Source organism: Scyliorhinus canicula, chromosome 8, assembly GCF_902713615.1.
Source record: "Scyliorhinus canicula chromosome 8, sScyCan1.1, whole genome shotgun sequence".
NCBI classification, from domain to species: Eukaryota; Metazoa; Chordata; class Chondrichthyes; order Carcharhiniformes; family Scyliorhinidae; genus Scyliorhinus; species Scyliorhinus canicula.
The window spans coordinates 166,137,435-166,152,879 of NC_052153.1; the positions used below are offsets into that span (position 1 = coordinate 166,137,435).

The window sequence follows — 15,445 nt, forward strand, 5'->3', positions numbered from 1 at the left end:
AGGCAGTTAGTGACCCGCTGATAGCGCCGACACAGTCCCAGCACCCTGGACTGATGTTACACCGACCCTTTAATTTTGTTTACTAACTTCTTGTTTTGGACCTTATTGAAAGCCTTTTGAAAACCCAGATACACCACATCCACTGGTTCCTCCTTATCACTTCTGCTTATTACATCCTCAGAAAATTCCAACATGTTGTCAAACATGATTTCCCTTTCATATGGTCATGTTGACCATGCCAAAACCCTACCATTACTTTCTCCATGTCCAGTTATCATATCCTTTATAATAGCCGTGAGCATTTTTCCCACTACTGATGTCTGGCTAACAGATCTGTAGTTTCCCATTTTTTCTCTCTCTCTCTTAAATAGGGGGCTTACATTCACTACCCTCCAATCTGCAGGAGCCCTTCCTGAATCTATAGAATTTTGTACAATAGCCACCAATGCATCCACTATCTCAATTGCATGTTTTTCAACACTGGATATGTTGCATTTGCTATATTTGGATCTGCAGCTGCATGTAAGAATTTCCAATGCGTTCTATCCCGCGCTCAAATTCACCTTTGAAATGAAGCTCATCTATCAAGTTCCCTTTCCTCGGCATGCTAGTTGAGAAATCTGTCACTGAATTCTCTACCACAGCCTACCTTCACTGATTAATATATGCTCTGGGATTCTGCACGCTATAAGATTGGCTTTCTGAGCATTCTTGTAAATAGGGCTTGAGCCATTTGCCCACGGTGCATATTTGACTCCCAAATATCCTGCTCGATAATGGCTACCTGATCAGACTATTGCATACCGTGTGTCATGCATACTCACGAAAGAGCCTAAGACCACAACCTTCAATCCTGAGAAATGTCCAGTCTACCTTAAATTACCTTGGAAAGGTACAGTATCTAAAAATTTGAACAAAAGGTGAAGCTAGCCAGTTCATATGAGAAGTATTTTCCACTAATAAGTTACTGCCATCAAGCCAAAAAGACCTGCCTACCACATAAATGAGTAATATGGTATATAAATGTCAGTGCTGGTGAAGTGCCAAGTGTGTAGGCCATGGATACCTTCAGCTGTTTGAAATAGGCAGAGTACTGACTGTACTCAAAAGCCCCTGTTCGCAAAACTCAGAACATATTGCCTAACAGTAGAAGTGATTGGACAGCATTTGCTGAACACTCCTGAATGTGCTAAGAATTACACTAGCAACCGATTTAATATTATCAGTCAGGCTTGCAATGTAGTTATGCTTGCTAGAAGGTACATCTAGTCATACACCGGTATCTGGCCAGGCATTGTGCATGTTTTGAGTTAAACAAATGCATAGGAGAGGCAATAGTTCTCTGGTGCATTCTCCATGGCAATACTTCGACCAGTCAGAGTCCAAATCCACATCTTTTTCTCATGCAGTATAAATTATTGCTCCTTTCGAAATTTGGCATTCTTGTGTCTGCCCTAATAAGTGCAAAACAAAGTGCTAATTTTTCAGCACTTATATTCAGCATAACTTATTAGTGCAAGTAAAACATAAGATGAATGAAGATTTGATTGGCAGATTTTTTTACCATTTTAAAATCTTCAAGTATCCAGTGGTAGCAACCTAACCAGCACTGTCTTTTGGAATTATTTATTCATTACTCTTGGGTAATAAGTTAACTGCTCTTGTTTCCTGTAATGTGGCATATTCCAAATTCATCGGATGTCATCACATCTTTGAACTGGCTCAGTCTTGCATTGAGGTAAATGAAGCTTTTTATGGAGGAAATGAAGACCAAGTTGCCAGTTGTTTTTTGTTGCTTTTATTGGATCAACAAAACAAAAACAGCATTGATATCCAAAACCAGCTCTCATGATTAACTGAAGAAATCAGTGCTTTGATTTCAATTATTAATATTATAGAGCATAATTTGGTTTATAAGTCCTTCTTTGTCTTAATCATGTTGAAACTGTAAGCAAGGCTGTGCATTTTCTGCTTTTAAAAAAAATATCTTGTTCAAGAATTTCTACTTGGGAAACGGTTTACATTTTACATTTTCAGATGTTGGTAACTGCTGGAGATAAAGGTCCCAGTATTATTGGATCAGCAGAATGGATTGGATCTTTTGAGATCCGGTCAGTATTAAATTTGTTGGGAATTACATCAAAGATCATCAGCATCCGGTAAGGAAAACATAGAAGTAAAATGATCTCAAAACTTATTTTTCACAAAGTTGAATCCTACTTACCAGACTTGCTTTAAAGTAATATATTGATACCATTTAATATTTTATGAACAGCATTGGGATATCCTTTGTGGATTAAATTTAGTTTCTTTAATCTAATGTCATACCTGGTTGACTTTATAATTGGTGGATATTCTTACAGTTCTTTTTGAACTCTCTCCAGTGATCACAATTGCACCTCTGTATTTGATCTAAGCCTTTGTGAGAAAGTCAAGATATGGTGGTGTTGAGATTATGTTGCTGAGTAAGAGGCCCAGACTAATGATCTAAACGTGAGATCAAGTCTCATCACTGAGACAATAATTTTGGAACAAAAAAGCTAGCACCAGTAATTTAACCATGAAATTATTGGATTGTTATAAAAGCTCATCCGGTTCACTGATGAATTTTAGGGAAGATAAACTACATCCTTTCCCATTCTGGCCCATATGTGACTCCTGAACCACTGAAATGTGGTTGACTCGTAACTGCCCACTAAGTAAGCCACTCCATTTTATCAAATCACCACTGAGAACTATAATAAGAATAAATCCAGTTGGACCACTCACTATCGGGCTAGGCACAGAAGACAACAAAGACACACCCAGCCCATTCAACTCTGCAAAATCCACCTTGCTAACATATGGGGACTTGTCTTGTAATTGGAAGCGCTGCCCTAGGGAAGAGTGAGTAAGCCGGGTGGGAGGGGTCTTTGATTATGCTGCCCGCTTTCCCCAGGCTGCCGGAGGTGTAGATAGAGTCAATGGATGGGATGCAGGTTCATGTGATGGACTGGGCTGTGTTCACGTTTCTCTGAAGTTCCTTGCAGTCTTGGGCCGAGTAGTTGCCATACCAGGCTGTGACGCAGCCAGATAGGATGCTTTCTATGGTGCATCTGTAAAGGTTGGTAAGAGTCAGTGTGGACATGCGGAACATAGAACAGTACAGCACAGAACAGGCCCTTCGGCCCTCGATGTTGTGCCGAGCCATGATCACCCTACTCAAACCCACGTATCCACCCTATACCCGTAACCCAACAACCCCCCCCTTAACCTTACTTTTTAGGACACTACGGGCAATTTAGCATGGCCAATCCACCTAATCCGCACATCGTTGGACTGTGGGAGGAAACCGGAGCACCCGGAGGAAACCCACGCACACACGGGGAGGACGTGCAGACTCCGCACAGACAGTGACCCAGCTGGGAATCGAACCTGGGACCCTGGAGCTGTGAAGCATTTATGCTAATCACCATGCTATATAGGCGCTGTTGTACTTTCTTGGTGGTAGCGCAACTTGGGTAGACCAGGACAGATTTTTGGTGATGTGCACTGCTAGGAATTTGAAGCTGTTAACCATCTCCATCTCGGCTTCGTTGATCGTTGATGCAGACAGGCTTTACTGAAGTCCATGTAAACAACATCCACTGCCCTCCCCTCATCAATCATCTTTGTCATCTCCTCAAAAAAAGTCGATCAAGTTAGTGAGGCCTGACCTTTCCTTCACAAAACCAAGCTGTCTATCGCTAATGAGTCCATTTGTTTCCAAATGAGTATAAATACTGTCCTAAGAATTCTCTCTAATAATTTACCTACTACCGGCGTGAGGCTCACCGGCCTTTAGTTTCCTGGTTATTTTCATAGAATTTACAGTGCAGAAGGAGGCCATTCGGCCTATCAAGTCTGCACCGGCTCTTGAAATGAGCACCCTACCCAAGCCCATACCTCCACCCTATCCCCATAACCCAGTAACCCCACCTAACACTAAGGGCAATTTGGACCCTGAGGGCAATTTAACCTGGGCAATTCACCTAACCTGCACATCTTTGGACTGTGGGAGGAAACCGGAGCACCCGGAGGAAACCCACGCACACACGGGGAGAACGTGCAGACTCCACACAGACAGTGACCCAAGCCGGGATTCGAACCTGGGACCCTGGAGCTGTGAAGCATTTGTGCTAACCACTATGCTACCGTGCTGCCCAATTAGTAGTTATCACTGCTACCTTTCTTAAACAGCGGTAACAGCTATTCTGCAGTCTTCTGGGACCTCGCCTGTAGCCAATGAGGGTACAAAGATGTCAGTTAATGCGCCAGAAATTTCCTCCCTTGCTTCCCTCAGTATTCTGGGTTAAATCCCAACAGGCCCAGTGGACGTATCTACCTTAACGTCTTTTAAAACACCCAATACACCTTTTTATGTCAACATGACCCAGACTATCCACCACCTTACCCAAGAATCATCTTCCACAATGTCCTTTTCTTTGGTGAAAACTGATGCAAAGTACCCATTTAGTCCCTTGTTCATTTCCTCTGGCTCAACACACAGATTCCCCCAACTGTTCTTAAGTCATCCTATCCTTTCCCTGGCCACCCTCTTGCTTTTTACACATGAGTAAAATGCTTTGGGATTTGCCTTAATCCTAATTGTCAAGGACTTTTCATTGCCCATCCTAGCCCTCCTAATTTCCCGTTTAAGTACCTTCCTACTTTCTTTATACTCCTCAAGGGTTTCGACTGTCCCCATCCCTCTAGACTGTACAAAAACCTCCTTTGTCTTGTTGACGAGGTTCACAATATCCCTCGTTATCCAAGGCTCCCTAAACTTCCCACACTTATCCTTCGTTCTCTCAGGAATGTGACTTTCCTAAATCCGAATCAACTGTCACGTGAAAGACTCCCATATGTCCGATGTTGATTTACCCTCCAACTGCCGCGCCCCATCCAAATTCTTCAATTCATGTCCAATGTTATCGTAATTTGCCTTTCCCCAGTTTAGCACCTTAACACGAGGTTTACCCTCATCCCCGTCCAAAAGTACCCTAAAACATTGGGAATTGTGCCAATTCTCCCTAAATGTTCCCCTACTGAAGCCCCAACCACCTGACAAGGCTCATTCCCCAATACCAAGTCCAGTACTGCTCCTTCCCTAGTTGGACTTTTTACATATTGCATCAAGAATCCTTCCTGGACACACCTTACGAACTCTGCCCCTTCCGAGCCCCTAGCGCTATGTGAGTCCCAGCCAATATCAGGGAAATTAAAATCGTCTACCACAGCAACCCTTTGCACCTATCCAAAATCTCTCTACCTATCTGTCCGCTATCTCTTGCTGGCAGTTGTGGGGCCTATAATAAAACCCCCAACATTGTGATTGCTTCCTTCCTGTTCCTGAGCTCTACCCAAATTGCCGCATTGTATGAGCCCTCTGAGGTGTCCTCCCGCAGTACGGCGATAATATTTTCCTTAACCAGTAATGCTACTCGCCCACTCCATTTACATCCCCCTCTATCTCTCCTGAAGCATCTATATTCTCCAAACGTTCATCTGATAATCCTGCCCTTCCTTTAACCACATTTCTGTGACAGCCGCAACATCATAGTTCCAAGTACTAATCAGTGTTCTAAGTTCATCTGCTTAACCTGCTATACTTCTGGCATTGAAACAAAAACAACAGACCACTCTGCTTGAGCAGACAGGATGATGTTGTTGTTCTCTTATTTTTGTTCTCTATTTCCCCTTCACTTATTACACCTTCTAAGCTCACGCTCTGGTTTCCCCCCTCCCACCCCCGCCACACTAGTTTAAATCCTCCTGAGAGACTCTAGCAAACATCCCAGCCATAATATTGGTTCACTTAAACCAAGGATAAAAGTTCTTAAACAATTACATTTGACGTTAAACAGACGTGTAAAGGCTACGGAATTTGGTTATGTGGTTTGCTTCCTCTGCAAAGTGTGATTTTAAACCATTATTTTCTTACAATGCTGAAATGTTCACAACCATTTTCAAGCAGAAATGCCAGATCGGTAATTCCATCTTCACCTCCTCCTGCTCTTTCCCAACATCACTGAAATGAATCTTCAACCAATTTGGTTCACTCCATGTAATATCAAGAATCAGCTGAGTGCACTGCATATGACAAAAACTATGAGCGTCAATAACATCTCCACTTGGAAGACCTGTGTTTCAGATGCAGCAATACCTCTAGCCAAGTTGTTCCAGTACAGCTACAACACAGATATTTTCCCAGGTATTTTCCTTCCACAAAAAGCAGGAGAAATCCAATTTGGCTAATTCGCGTCCCATCAGTCTACTTTCGATTTTTAAAAATGCATTTTATTACAAACATGTATCAAAGCAGGTTACAGCAAATAAACAGCCTGGAAAATTTACTTCCCAGCAATCAACGATACAGTCTGTGCAGATTTTTCCCTTTTGTCACCCCCCTGGCGACGAACAGCTCCTCAAACACAGTCACAAACATTCCCCACTTTTTCTCAAACTCCCCTGCTGAGCCTCTTAACTCCTACTTTACCTTATCTAACCACAGGAAGTCGTACAGGTCACCCAGCCATCCCGCTACCTCCGGTGGTGATGCCGACCGCCACTCCAGCAAAATTTTCCGCCGTGCAATCAGAGAGACGAAGGCCACGACATCGCCTTCCTCCTCTTCATGAGCTCCTGCTTCTCTGAAACCCCAAATATCGCTGCCAAAGAGTCCGGGTCCACCTCCCCCTCCACTACCCTGGCTCAGAGAGCAAACACTCCCGCCCCAAATCTTCCAAATTTTTTGCAACCCCGAAACATATGCGCGTGATTTGCTGGCACCCGCCCACACCTCTCACACTCATCTGCTACCCCCTGAAAGTACCCAATCATTCTCGCCTGAGTCATATGCACCCTGTGCACCACCTTAAACTGAATCACGCTCATCCTTGCACAAGAGGAGGTCCCATTTACCCTTCGCAATGCCTCATTCCATACTCCCCAATTGATCTCCCCTCCCAACTCCGCTTCCCATTTCTCCTTGATCTTCAGCACCCGCTCGCCTCCCTGCTCCCCCAGCCACTTGTATGTATCCACAAATCTTCCCTTCCATTTCACACCCGGAAGCAGCAGGCGCTCCAGCAGAGTGTATCCCGGCTCCCAGGAGAACCCCCTCCAGACCTTTCGCGCAAAGTCCCTAACCTGCAAATATCTGAACTCACTCGCCCTCAGCTGCTCTACCCTCTCCCTTAGCTCCTTCAGACTGGCGAAACTTCCTCCAAATACAAATCCCTTACCGTGACCAGCCCCACTTCCCTCCACCTCCTGTATACACTCCATCCTCTCCGGCTCAAACCCATGATGCTCGCACAGTGGCATTAGCACCGACATCCCTTGCATCCTAAAATGCCTCCTTAGCTGATTCCATGGCCCGGTTTCTCTGAGCCCGCGCTGGGTCAGAGAATTCGGTGGTGACGCGGGAAATTCCCGCCACGCCGCTCCAACGCCGGGACGTGATTCTCCAGTGACCGGAGAAACGGCACCGATCGCACCCGCGAGGTCGACGCGACGCCAGTCAAGGGCTGCTGAAAGAGGCCTCCGCGGCGATTCTCCGCTGTTGACCAGCCGAATTTCCGCCAAGTTCCGCTGAGTCCCACCGCCGTGGTTCCAACCTGGTACCACCCCCGCGGGAGCTCGGACCGCGGCCACGGTGGCCGTCCTTGTGGTGGGGGGGGATCAGACTCTGGGGGTACCGATCACCGGGCGCCCGCGATCTGGAGGGGGCCTACCTCCTTCCGCGCGGCCTGCAGTAGGGCTCCGCCATGTTGCTCGGCGCCGGTGCGGAAACGGCCACCATGCGCCGGTGCCCAGATGGCTGTCGCGCGCATGCGCGGACCCGCACCAGCAGTGCAGGGCCGCCTTTTGGCTGCAGAATCACTGGGCCTGGTGGCCCGTTGATGCCGCCATGCGTTAGCACTTGGCGGGGATTTCAGAGAATCCCAGCCCCATATCTTTACCGTGGACTGCACCACTGGGCTCCCTGAATACCTACTCGGAGCGATTGGCAACGCTGCCATCACCATAGCCCTCAAACTAGACCCCTTACAAGATTCCTCCTCCATCCTAACCCACTCTACCCCTTCTCTTCCCCCCCCCCCCATCCTCCATCCTCCACCTCTGTATTAGCCGACTTTCAATCCTCAAAGCGATTTAAGATGTCATCGACAGTGCTATCAATAGCACATATTAACCAAGAAGCTACACAATTTGCGTTTTGCCAGGTGGTGCCCCATGAACCAAGACCGGGACTGTTTTGAGCTTTTAGGTGGCAAGTAGCATTCACACCACACAAGTGTCAGGCAATGACTATCTCCAAAAAAGAACCACCTCCCCATGACATTCAATGGTATTAGCATCAATATCATTTGTAGGGGAGGGGTGTGTGTGTGCATGCATTCATGTATACTAACGAGGAACATAACTAGCTCCGCCATCAGCCTCAAATACTGTGATAACTTAGAGCAGATCAGGGGCTTGTAAATATATATCTTGTTATTCTGCAGTGGATGACTCACCTCCTGGCTCCCCAAAGCCTTATCACAATCTGTACGGTACAAGTGTAGAGTGTGAAAAAAAAACTCACCAATTGCTTGGATGAGTGCAGCTGCAACAACACTTGAAGCTTGACACTGTTCAGGTCAAAAATGCCTAGTTAACAGGCACCCACCCCTTCTAAGACCTTAAACATTCACTTTCTCCACCACCAGCACACTACATCTGCAGTGTGCACTACTTACAAATGAGCTGCAATAACTAGCCATGTTGATGTTACCTTCCACAACGGCATTTCTGACATGTCTTCCATTTCCTCAGCCGAGGATAACCCCCCGCAATTGTGTATGACAGCCCTCAACCATGTCCAACCTCGCTGTCACCCCTTCTCCTCCCATCCAGAACCATGATTGTTCCTTGTGTCCTCACATTCCACCCCACCAGCCTTCATCTTCAAAGGATTATCCTTTACAATTTCTGTCAGCTCCAGCATGATGCCGTCACAAAACACATCTTCCCCTCACATCTCCTGTCAGCATTCCGAAGGGATGGCTCCTTCTGTGACACCCTTGTCCACTCCTCTATCATCCTAACACTTCATTCCCTTCCCATGACAACTTTCCATGTAGTCAAAAAAGGTATTGCACCTGCCTTTTTACCATTTCTCACTTCCCCATGAAAGGCACTAAACACTCATTCCAGGTTTCACAGATGTTTACAGCACAGAAGGAGGCCATTTCTTTGAAGAAGGTGCCCATTTACCCATCATGTCCACATGGAGCAATAAAAATCTGGGCCAGGATTCTCCCCTACCCGGCGGGGTGGGGGGTCCCGGCGGGATGGAGTGGCGTGAACCACTCCGGCGTCAGGCCGCCCCAAAGGTGCGGACCTCCGCACCTTTAGGGGCCAAGCCCTAACCTTGAAGGGTTAGGCCCGCGCCGGAGTGGTTGGCGCCCCATCGGCCGGCGGGAAAGGCCTTTGGCGCCACGCCAGCCGGGGCTGAAGGGATTTTGCGGCAGGTGGAAGTCCGCGCCTGCGCCGGAGCGTCAGCGGCTGCTAACGTCATCCCCGCGCATGCGCAGGAGAAGGGGTCACTTCCGTGTCCGCCATCGTGAAGACTATGGCGAACGCAGAAGGAAAAGAGTGCCCCCACGGCACAGGCCCGTCTGCCGATCAGTGGGCCCCAATCGTGGGCCACGCCACTGTAGGGGCACTCCCCGGGGCCAGCATGACAACGGCAGGACTTCGGCCCATCGCGGGCCGGAGAATCGCCGGGGGGCCCCATCGACAGGCGCGGTGCGATTCCCGCCCCCGCCGAATCTCTTGTGCCGGAGACTTCGGGAGACAACGGGGGCGGGATTCACACTGGCCCCCGGCGATTCTCCGACTCAGCGGGGGGTCGGAGAATCCCGCCCCTGATTGCACTAATTCTATTTTCTGGTGCTTGGCCCATAGCTCTGGAGCTTACGGCAGTGCAAGTGACTATCAAAAGTTTTCTTAAATGTTATGAGTGTTTCTGACTCAATCACCCTTTCAGGCAGTGAATTCCAACTCTCACCACCCTCTGGGGCAGCTCAAACAGATCAAATAAAATAAAATAAAAAGAAAATACATAATAGGGCAACACAAGATACAAAATGTATCTTGCACACTACGTCTGCAGTGTGCACTAAATATCTTCTAATAATCTAATAATAATCTTTATTAGTGTGACGAATAGGCTTATATTAACACTTCAATTAAGTTACTATGAAATCCCCTAGTCGCCACACTCGGGCGTCAGTTCGGGTACACTGAGAATGAAATCAGAATGTCCAATTCACCTAAGAAGCACATCTTTCGGGACTTGTGGGAGGAAACCCTCACAGACACAGGGAGAACATGCAGACTCCGCACAGACAGTGGGCCAAGTCAGGAATGTAACAGTTAGAAGTCTTACAATCTTACAGCACCAGGTTAAAGTCCAACAGATTTTTTCGAATCACCAGCTTTCGGAGCACTGCTCCTTGGGTGAATGAAGAGGTGGGTTCCATTAACATATCCAGGAACCCACCTCTTTATTCACCTGAGGAAGGAGCAGTGCTGCGAAAGCTAGTGTTTCGAACCTAACCTGTTGGACTTTAACCTGGTGTTGTAAGACTTCTTACTGTGCTCACCCCACTCCAACGCCTGCATCTCCACAGGAATGTAATAGTGGGGATTAATGGGTGTTTCTCTGGTTGGCAATCAGTAGCTAGTGGTGTCCCTCGGGGATCAGTGTTGGGCCCACAATTGTTCACAATTTACATAGATGATTTGGAGTTGGGGACCAAGGGCAATGTGTCCAAGTTTGCAGATGACACTAAGATGAGTGGTAAAGCAAGAAGTGCAGAGGATACTGGAAGTCTGCAGAGGGATTTGGATAGGTTAAGTGAATGGGCTAGGGTCTGGCAGATGGAATTCAACATTGACAAATGTGAGATTATCCATTTTGGTAGGAATAACAGCAAAAGAGATTATTATTTAAATTATAAAATATTAAAACATGCTGCTGTGCAGAGAGACCTGGGTGTGCTAGTGCATGAGTCGCAAAAAGTTGGTTTACATGTGCAACAGGTGATTAAGAAGACAAATGTTTTGTCCTTCATTGCTAGAGGTATGGAATTTAAGACTAGGGAGGTTATGCTGCAATTGCATAAGGTGTTAGTGAGGCCACACCTGGAGTATTGTGTTCAGTTTTGGTCTCCTTACCTGAGAAAGGACGTACTGGCACTGAAGGGTGTGCAGAGGAGATTCACTAGGTTAATCCCAGAGCTGAAGGGGTTGGATTACGAGGAGAGGTTGAGTAGACTGGGACTGTACTCGTTGGAATTTAGAAGGATGAGGGGGGATCTGATAGAAACATATAAAATTATGAAGGGAATAGATAAGATAGATACAGGCAGGTTGTTTCCACTGGCGAGTGAAAGCAAAACTAGGGGGCATAACCTCAAAATAAGGGGAAGTAGATTTAGGACTGAGTTTAGGAGGAACTTCTTCACCCAAAGGATTGTGAATCTATGGAATTTCTTGCCCAGTTAAGCAGTTGAGGCTCCTTCATTAAATGTTTTGAAGATAAAGATAGATAGTTTTTTGAAGAATAAAGGCATTCAGGGTTATGGTGTTCGGGCTGGAAAGTGGAGCTGAGTCCACAAAAGATCAGCCATGATCTCATTGAATGGCGGAGCAGGCTCAAGGGGCCAGGTGGCCTACTCCTCCTCCTAGGTCTTATGTTCTTATGATGTAACAGTGCTAACCAATGTACTACCATTCCGCCCTTAACTCTCCTCTTAGCCATCTACCTATTATCTTCATTCAATGCCCCTCTGGTTATTGACTCCTTTACTAATGCAAAAAGTGTCTTCCTATCCACTGTATCTATGCCCCTCATAATCGTACACACCTCTGTCAGGTTCCCTCTCGGTCGTCGCTGCTCCAAGGAAAGCAACCCCAGCTTTATCAATCTTTCTTTGTACTTCAGACCCTCCAGCTCAGGCACCATTCCAAGTAAATCTCCTCTGCACCCTCTCTAGTGCAGTCACATATTTCCTATAATGTACTGACCAGAACTGCATGTAGTACTCAGTTGTTGCCTCACTAGCATTTTATACAGTTCAGCATGGCCTCCTTGCTCTTGTATTCTATTGAAGCTTGACACCATCCAGGTCAAAAATACCTACTTATCAGGCACCCACCCCACCTTAAACGCTCACTCTCTCCACCACCAGCACGCTAAATCTGCAGTGTGCACTATTTACAGATGAGTGGCAGCGATTGGCCAAGTTACACCTGTTTGCCTCGGCTAATAAAGGCAAGTATCCCATCTGCCCTCTTAACCACGTTATCTACCTGCCTTGCAGGATCTGTGGTTATGCACACTAATATCCCTCTGATCTTCAATACTTTCCAGGGTACTACAATTCATAGTGCAATCCTTTGCCTTGTTAGCTCTCCCCAATTGCATTACCTCACACTTTTCCAGGTTGAATTCCAGTTGCCACTATTCTGCCCAGCTAACCAGCCCAGTGATATCCTCCTGCAGTTTACAGCTATCCTCATCACCATTTACCACTCTTCCATTTTCATGCCATCTGTGAACTTATTGATCATACCCCATTTACTTAAGTCCAAATCATTAATGTACAACACAAATAGCAAGCGCTTTGTAGAACACTTTGAATCACTCCGCAAGGATAACCGTAACTCTCCTATTGCTTGCCATTTTAATTTGTTACTTGCTCTCATGCTCACATTTCTGTCCTCAGCTTGCTACATTGTTGGAGTGAATCCCAGCTCAAGCTGGAGGAACAGGACCTCATTTTCCGATTAGGGACTTTAAAGCCTTCTGGACTCAACATCAAGTTCAACAACTTCAGACCATGAACTCTGTCCTCTATTTTGTTCTCATGTTTTTGCTTTCAGCCTCTTGGCTATTAACAAATCATGCTAGTTTACTTTCTGATGATGCTGACCTTTATTCTGCTATTAGCACCTATAACACAGGTTATTCATGAAGACCCACCTTCTCAACCTTGCCCCTCACCTGAGGTGTGATGATCCTCAGGTTAAATTACCACCAGTCAACTCTCCCCTCAAAGGGGAAAGCAGCCTATGGTCATCTGAGAATATGGTGACTTTAATATTAAAACCTACTCTAGACCAAAGCTTTTGGGTGGGTTTCTCCATCGGCTAATGCCGGAATCAGGAAATGCAATTGGGCGGAGAATCAGATCTGATGCCAAAATCGCCTCAACAATGGCATCAATGCATTCCAGCAGGCGTAAACACCGTTGGCATATCATTAGTATTCTCTGGGGCCTCCGCGATTCTCCGCCTCCAATGGGCTTAATTCCTGATGGGGAGGTTAATTTGTGCTTGTGGCGGGGGGGGGGGGGGGAATGGACATACAAGGGCAGAGTCCGCAGTGCTAGCTGGGGCACCGTGTAGACCAGTGGTTCTCAACCGGGGTCCACATGGACCCTGGGGGTCCATGTAACATTACTGGGGGTCCACACAAAAAAAAATACCGAATTGGGGGTCCAGGTCCACGGTGATAGTTTAGTGGTCCATAGAGCAATTCTACTTCAGAACAATTGTTATTACTGAGAATTTAATTTTTACAGTAATCTACGCCATATTAAAATACTAAAAGTAGAAATATTCATGTAGCTATGAATTGTTTATGGCAATCAAGTAGAAGAAAAAAACTTTACATTTGACAGTGTCGTAAATTTAAAGTTACCTAGAACAAACAGAGGTTAAAATCACCCATCGTTTCTCCTTGACAAGTTTAATGAATGATTTAACACAGTAATCACTAGAAACTGTGTATATTTGATATGAATTGGTTATTTTTAGAGTAATTTAATTCAATTTAGTAAAAAGTTTTTTTCATTACTTTTCATATTAGAATAAGTTTGGCAACGTACGAAAATACCACTAATCCGTTTCCAACCCTCACGGTAAGGTAGATGGACTTTAGTCATCGGACAAAATATAAGGATTAGTTTACCACGCATATAAGAAGCTTTTTTTCCTGTGGAATGGCTATGGGGGTCCACAAAAAAAATTAAGAGGAAAAGGGGCCCATGGGTTAAAAAGGGTTGAGAACTCCTGGTGTAGACCATTGGACCCGGTTGAGCATTGGGGTATGCACCATGCTAGCATGTCGGCCTTTCAGACAATGGATATTGGAATTAAGCAAGCAATGGTGGCCTTCCACCTAGTTGCCGCAGCCCTGGGGGGGGATGCCCTGCGGCTATATGAGCTGGAGCTGCTCGAGGAGCAGCAACCTGCAGCAGCGGAGCGTGGAGCAGCAGAACAGGAGGTAGCCGGTGAGGATGGAGAGCCAGCTACTCAACTGGTGCACCTGACCCTGAAGGGGAATGGGGGAGGACATCCGCTCTCGGTGGCTGCCATGGTGACAGTCACCCTGAACATTTATGCCATAGGGTCCTTCCAGGTGCAGAGTGGGGACCTGTCTAGATCTCTCAGACCTCGGTGCACAGGTGCATCCATGCTGTCACGTCATCCACTTCGGACCGAGCCCACTAGGATGCCAGGGCAGTGGGGTTCGCCACCATCGTTGAGATGCCCCGGGTCAAGAGTTGGTTGCCGGGATGCTCTGTCGCCCTACGAACACCTGCAGCTGACAGGCCGCTCTACACAAACCAAAAGTGGTTCCACTCGATGAATGTGCAGCTTGTTTGTGGCCATGAGCTGCCCATCATGCACGTCTGCGCCCGATACACAGGCAGTGTGCACAACTCCTTCATCCTGGCACACTTGGCGATTCCTGATCTCTTTGTGGCGCGCCCCCAACTGGGGGCTTGGCTGATGGGTGATGGCTGATGGGTTATACACTGCGTTCGTGGCTGATGACATCTCTCCTAAGGCCACAGACCGACGCGGACCCGCTACAACGATACCCATGCAGCGACCAGGGGCATGATCGAGCAGTGCTTCAGGATCCTGAAGATGCGGTTCAGACGCCTGGACCAGTATGGCACTGAGAGGCGACCTGCTGTGTCCTCCACACCATCATGTGCAGTGGGGCGATGTGCTGGAGAAGGAGGATGACGTCAGGCCTCTTCTGATGAGGAGGGTATGGGAGAGGGCGAGGATGGGCAGGTCATGGGGCCGAGGAGGCTGCACGACATGCGTGGCAGGACCCCTGTCTGTGCGGGTTTCTTCCGGGTGCTCCAGTTTCCTCTACATATCTCGAAAGACAGCTTGTTAGGTAAATTGGACATTCTGAATTCAGTGTACCAGAACAGGAAGAAGTCTTACAACACCAGGTTAAAGTCCAACAGGTTTGTTGGGAGTCACTAGCTTTTGGAGAGCAGCTCCTTCCTCATGTTGTGGCACTGGCGGGGGTTGACACACTTGTTACGGGGAACCGCAACTA

The 15,445-nt window shown here is 46.9% G+C and overlaps 1 protein-coding gene across 1 annotated transcript in view; it reads left to right on the forward strand.

Annotated features, from left to right (window-relative positions):
- LOC119970665 (ufm1-specific protease 2-like) overlaps positions 1 to 15,445 on the forward strand; it is a 102,736-nt gene that overhangs the window by 65,681 nt on the left and 21,610 nt on the right. Inside the window, exon 9 of the mRNA XM_038805650.1 lies at positions 2,038 to 2,159. Within this exon, the coding sequence (XP_038661578.1) occupies positions 2,038 to 2,159 (122 nt within the window). The remainder of the gene's footprint in view (positions 1 to 2,037; positions 2,160 to 15,445) is intronic.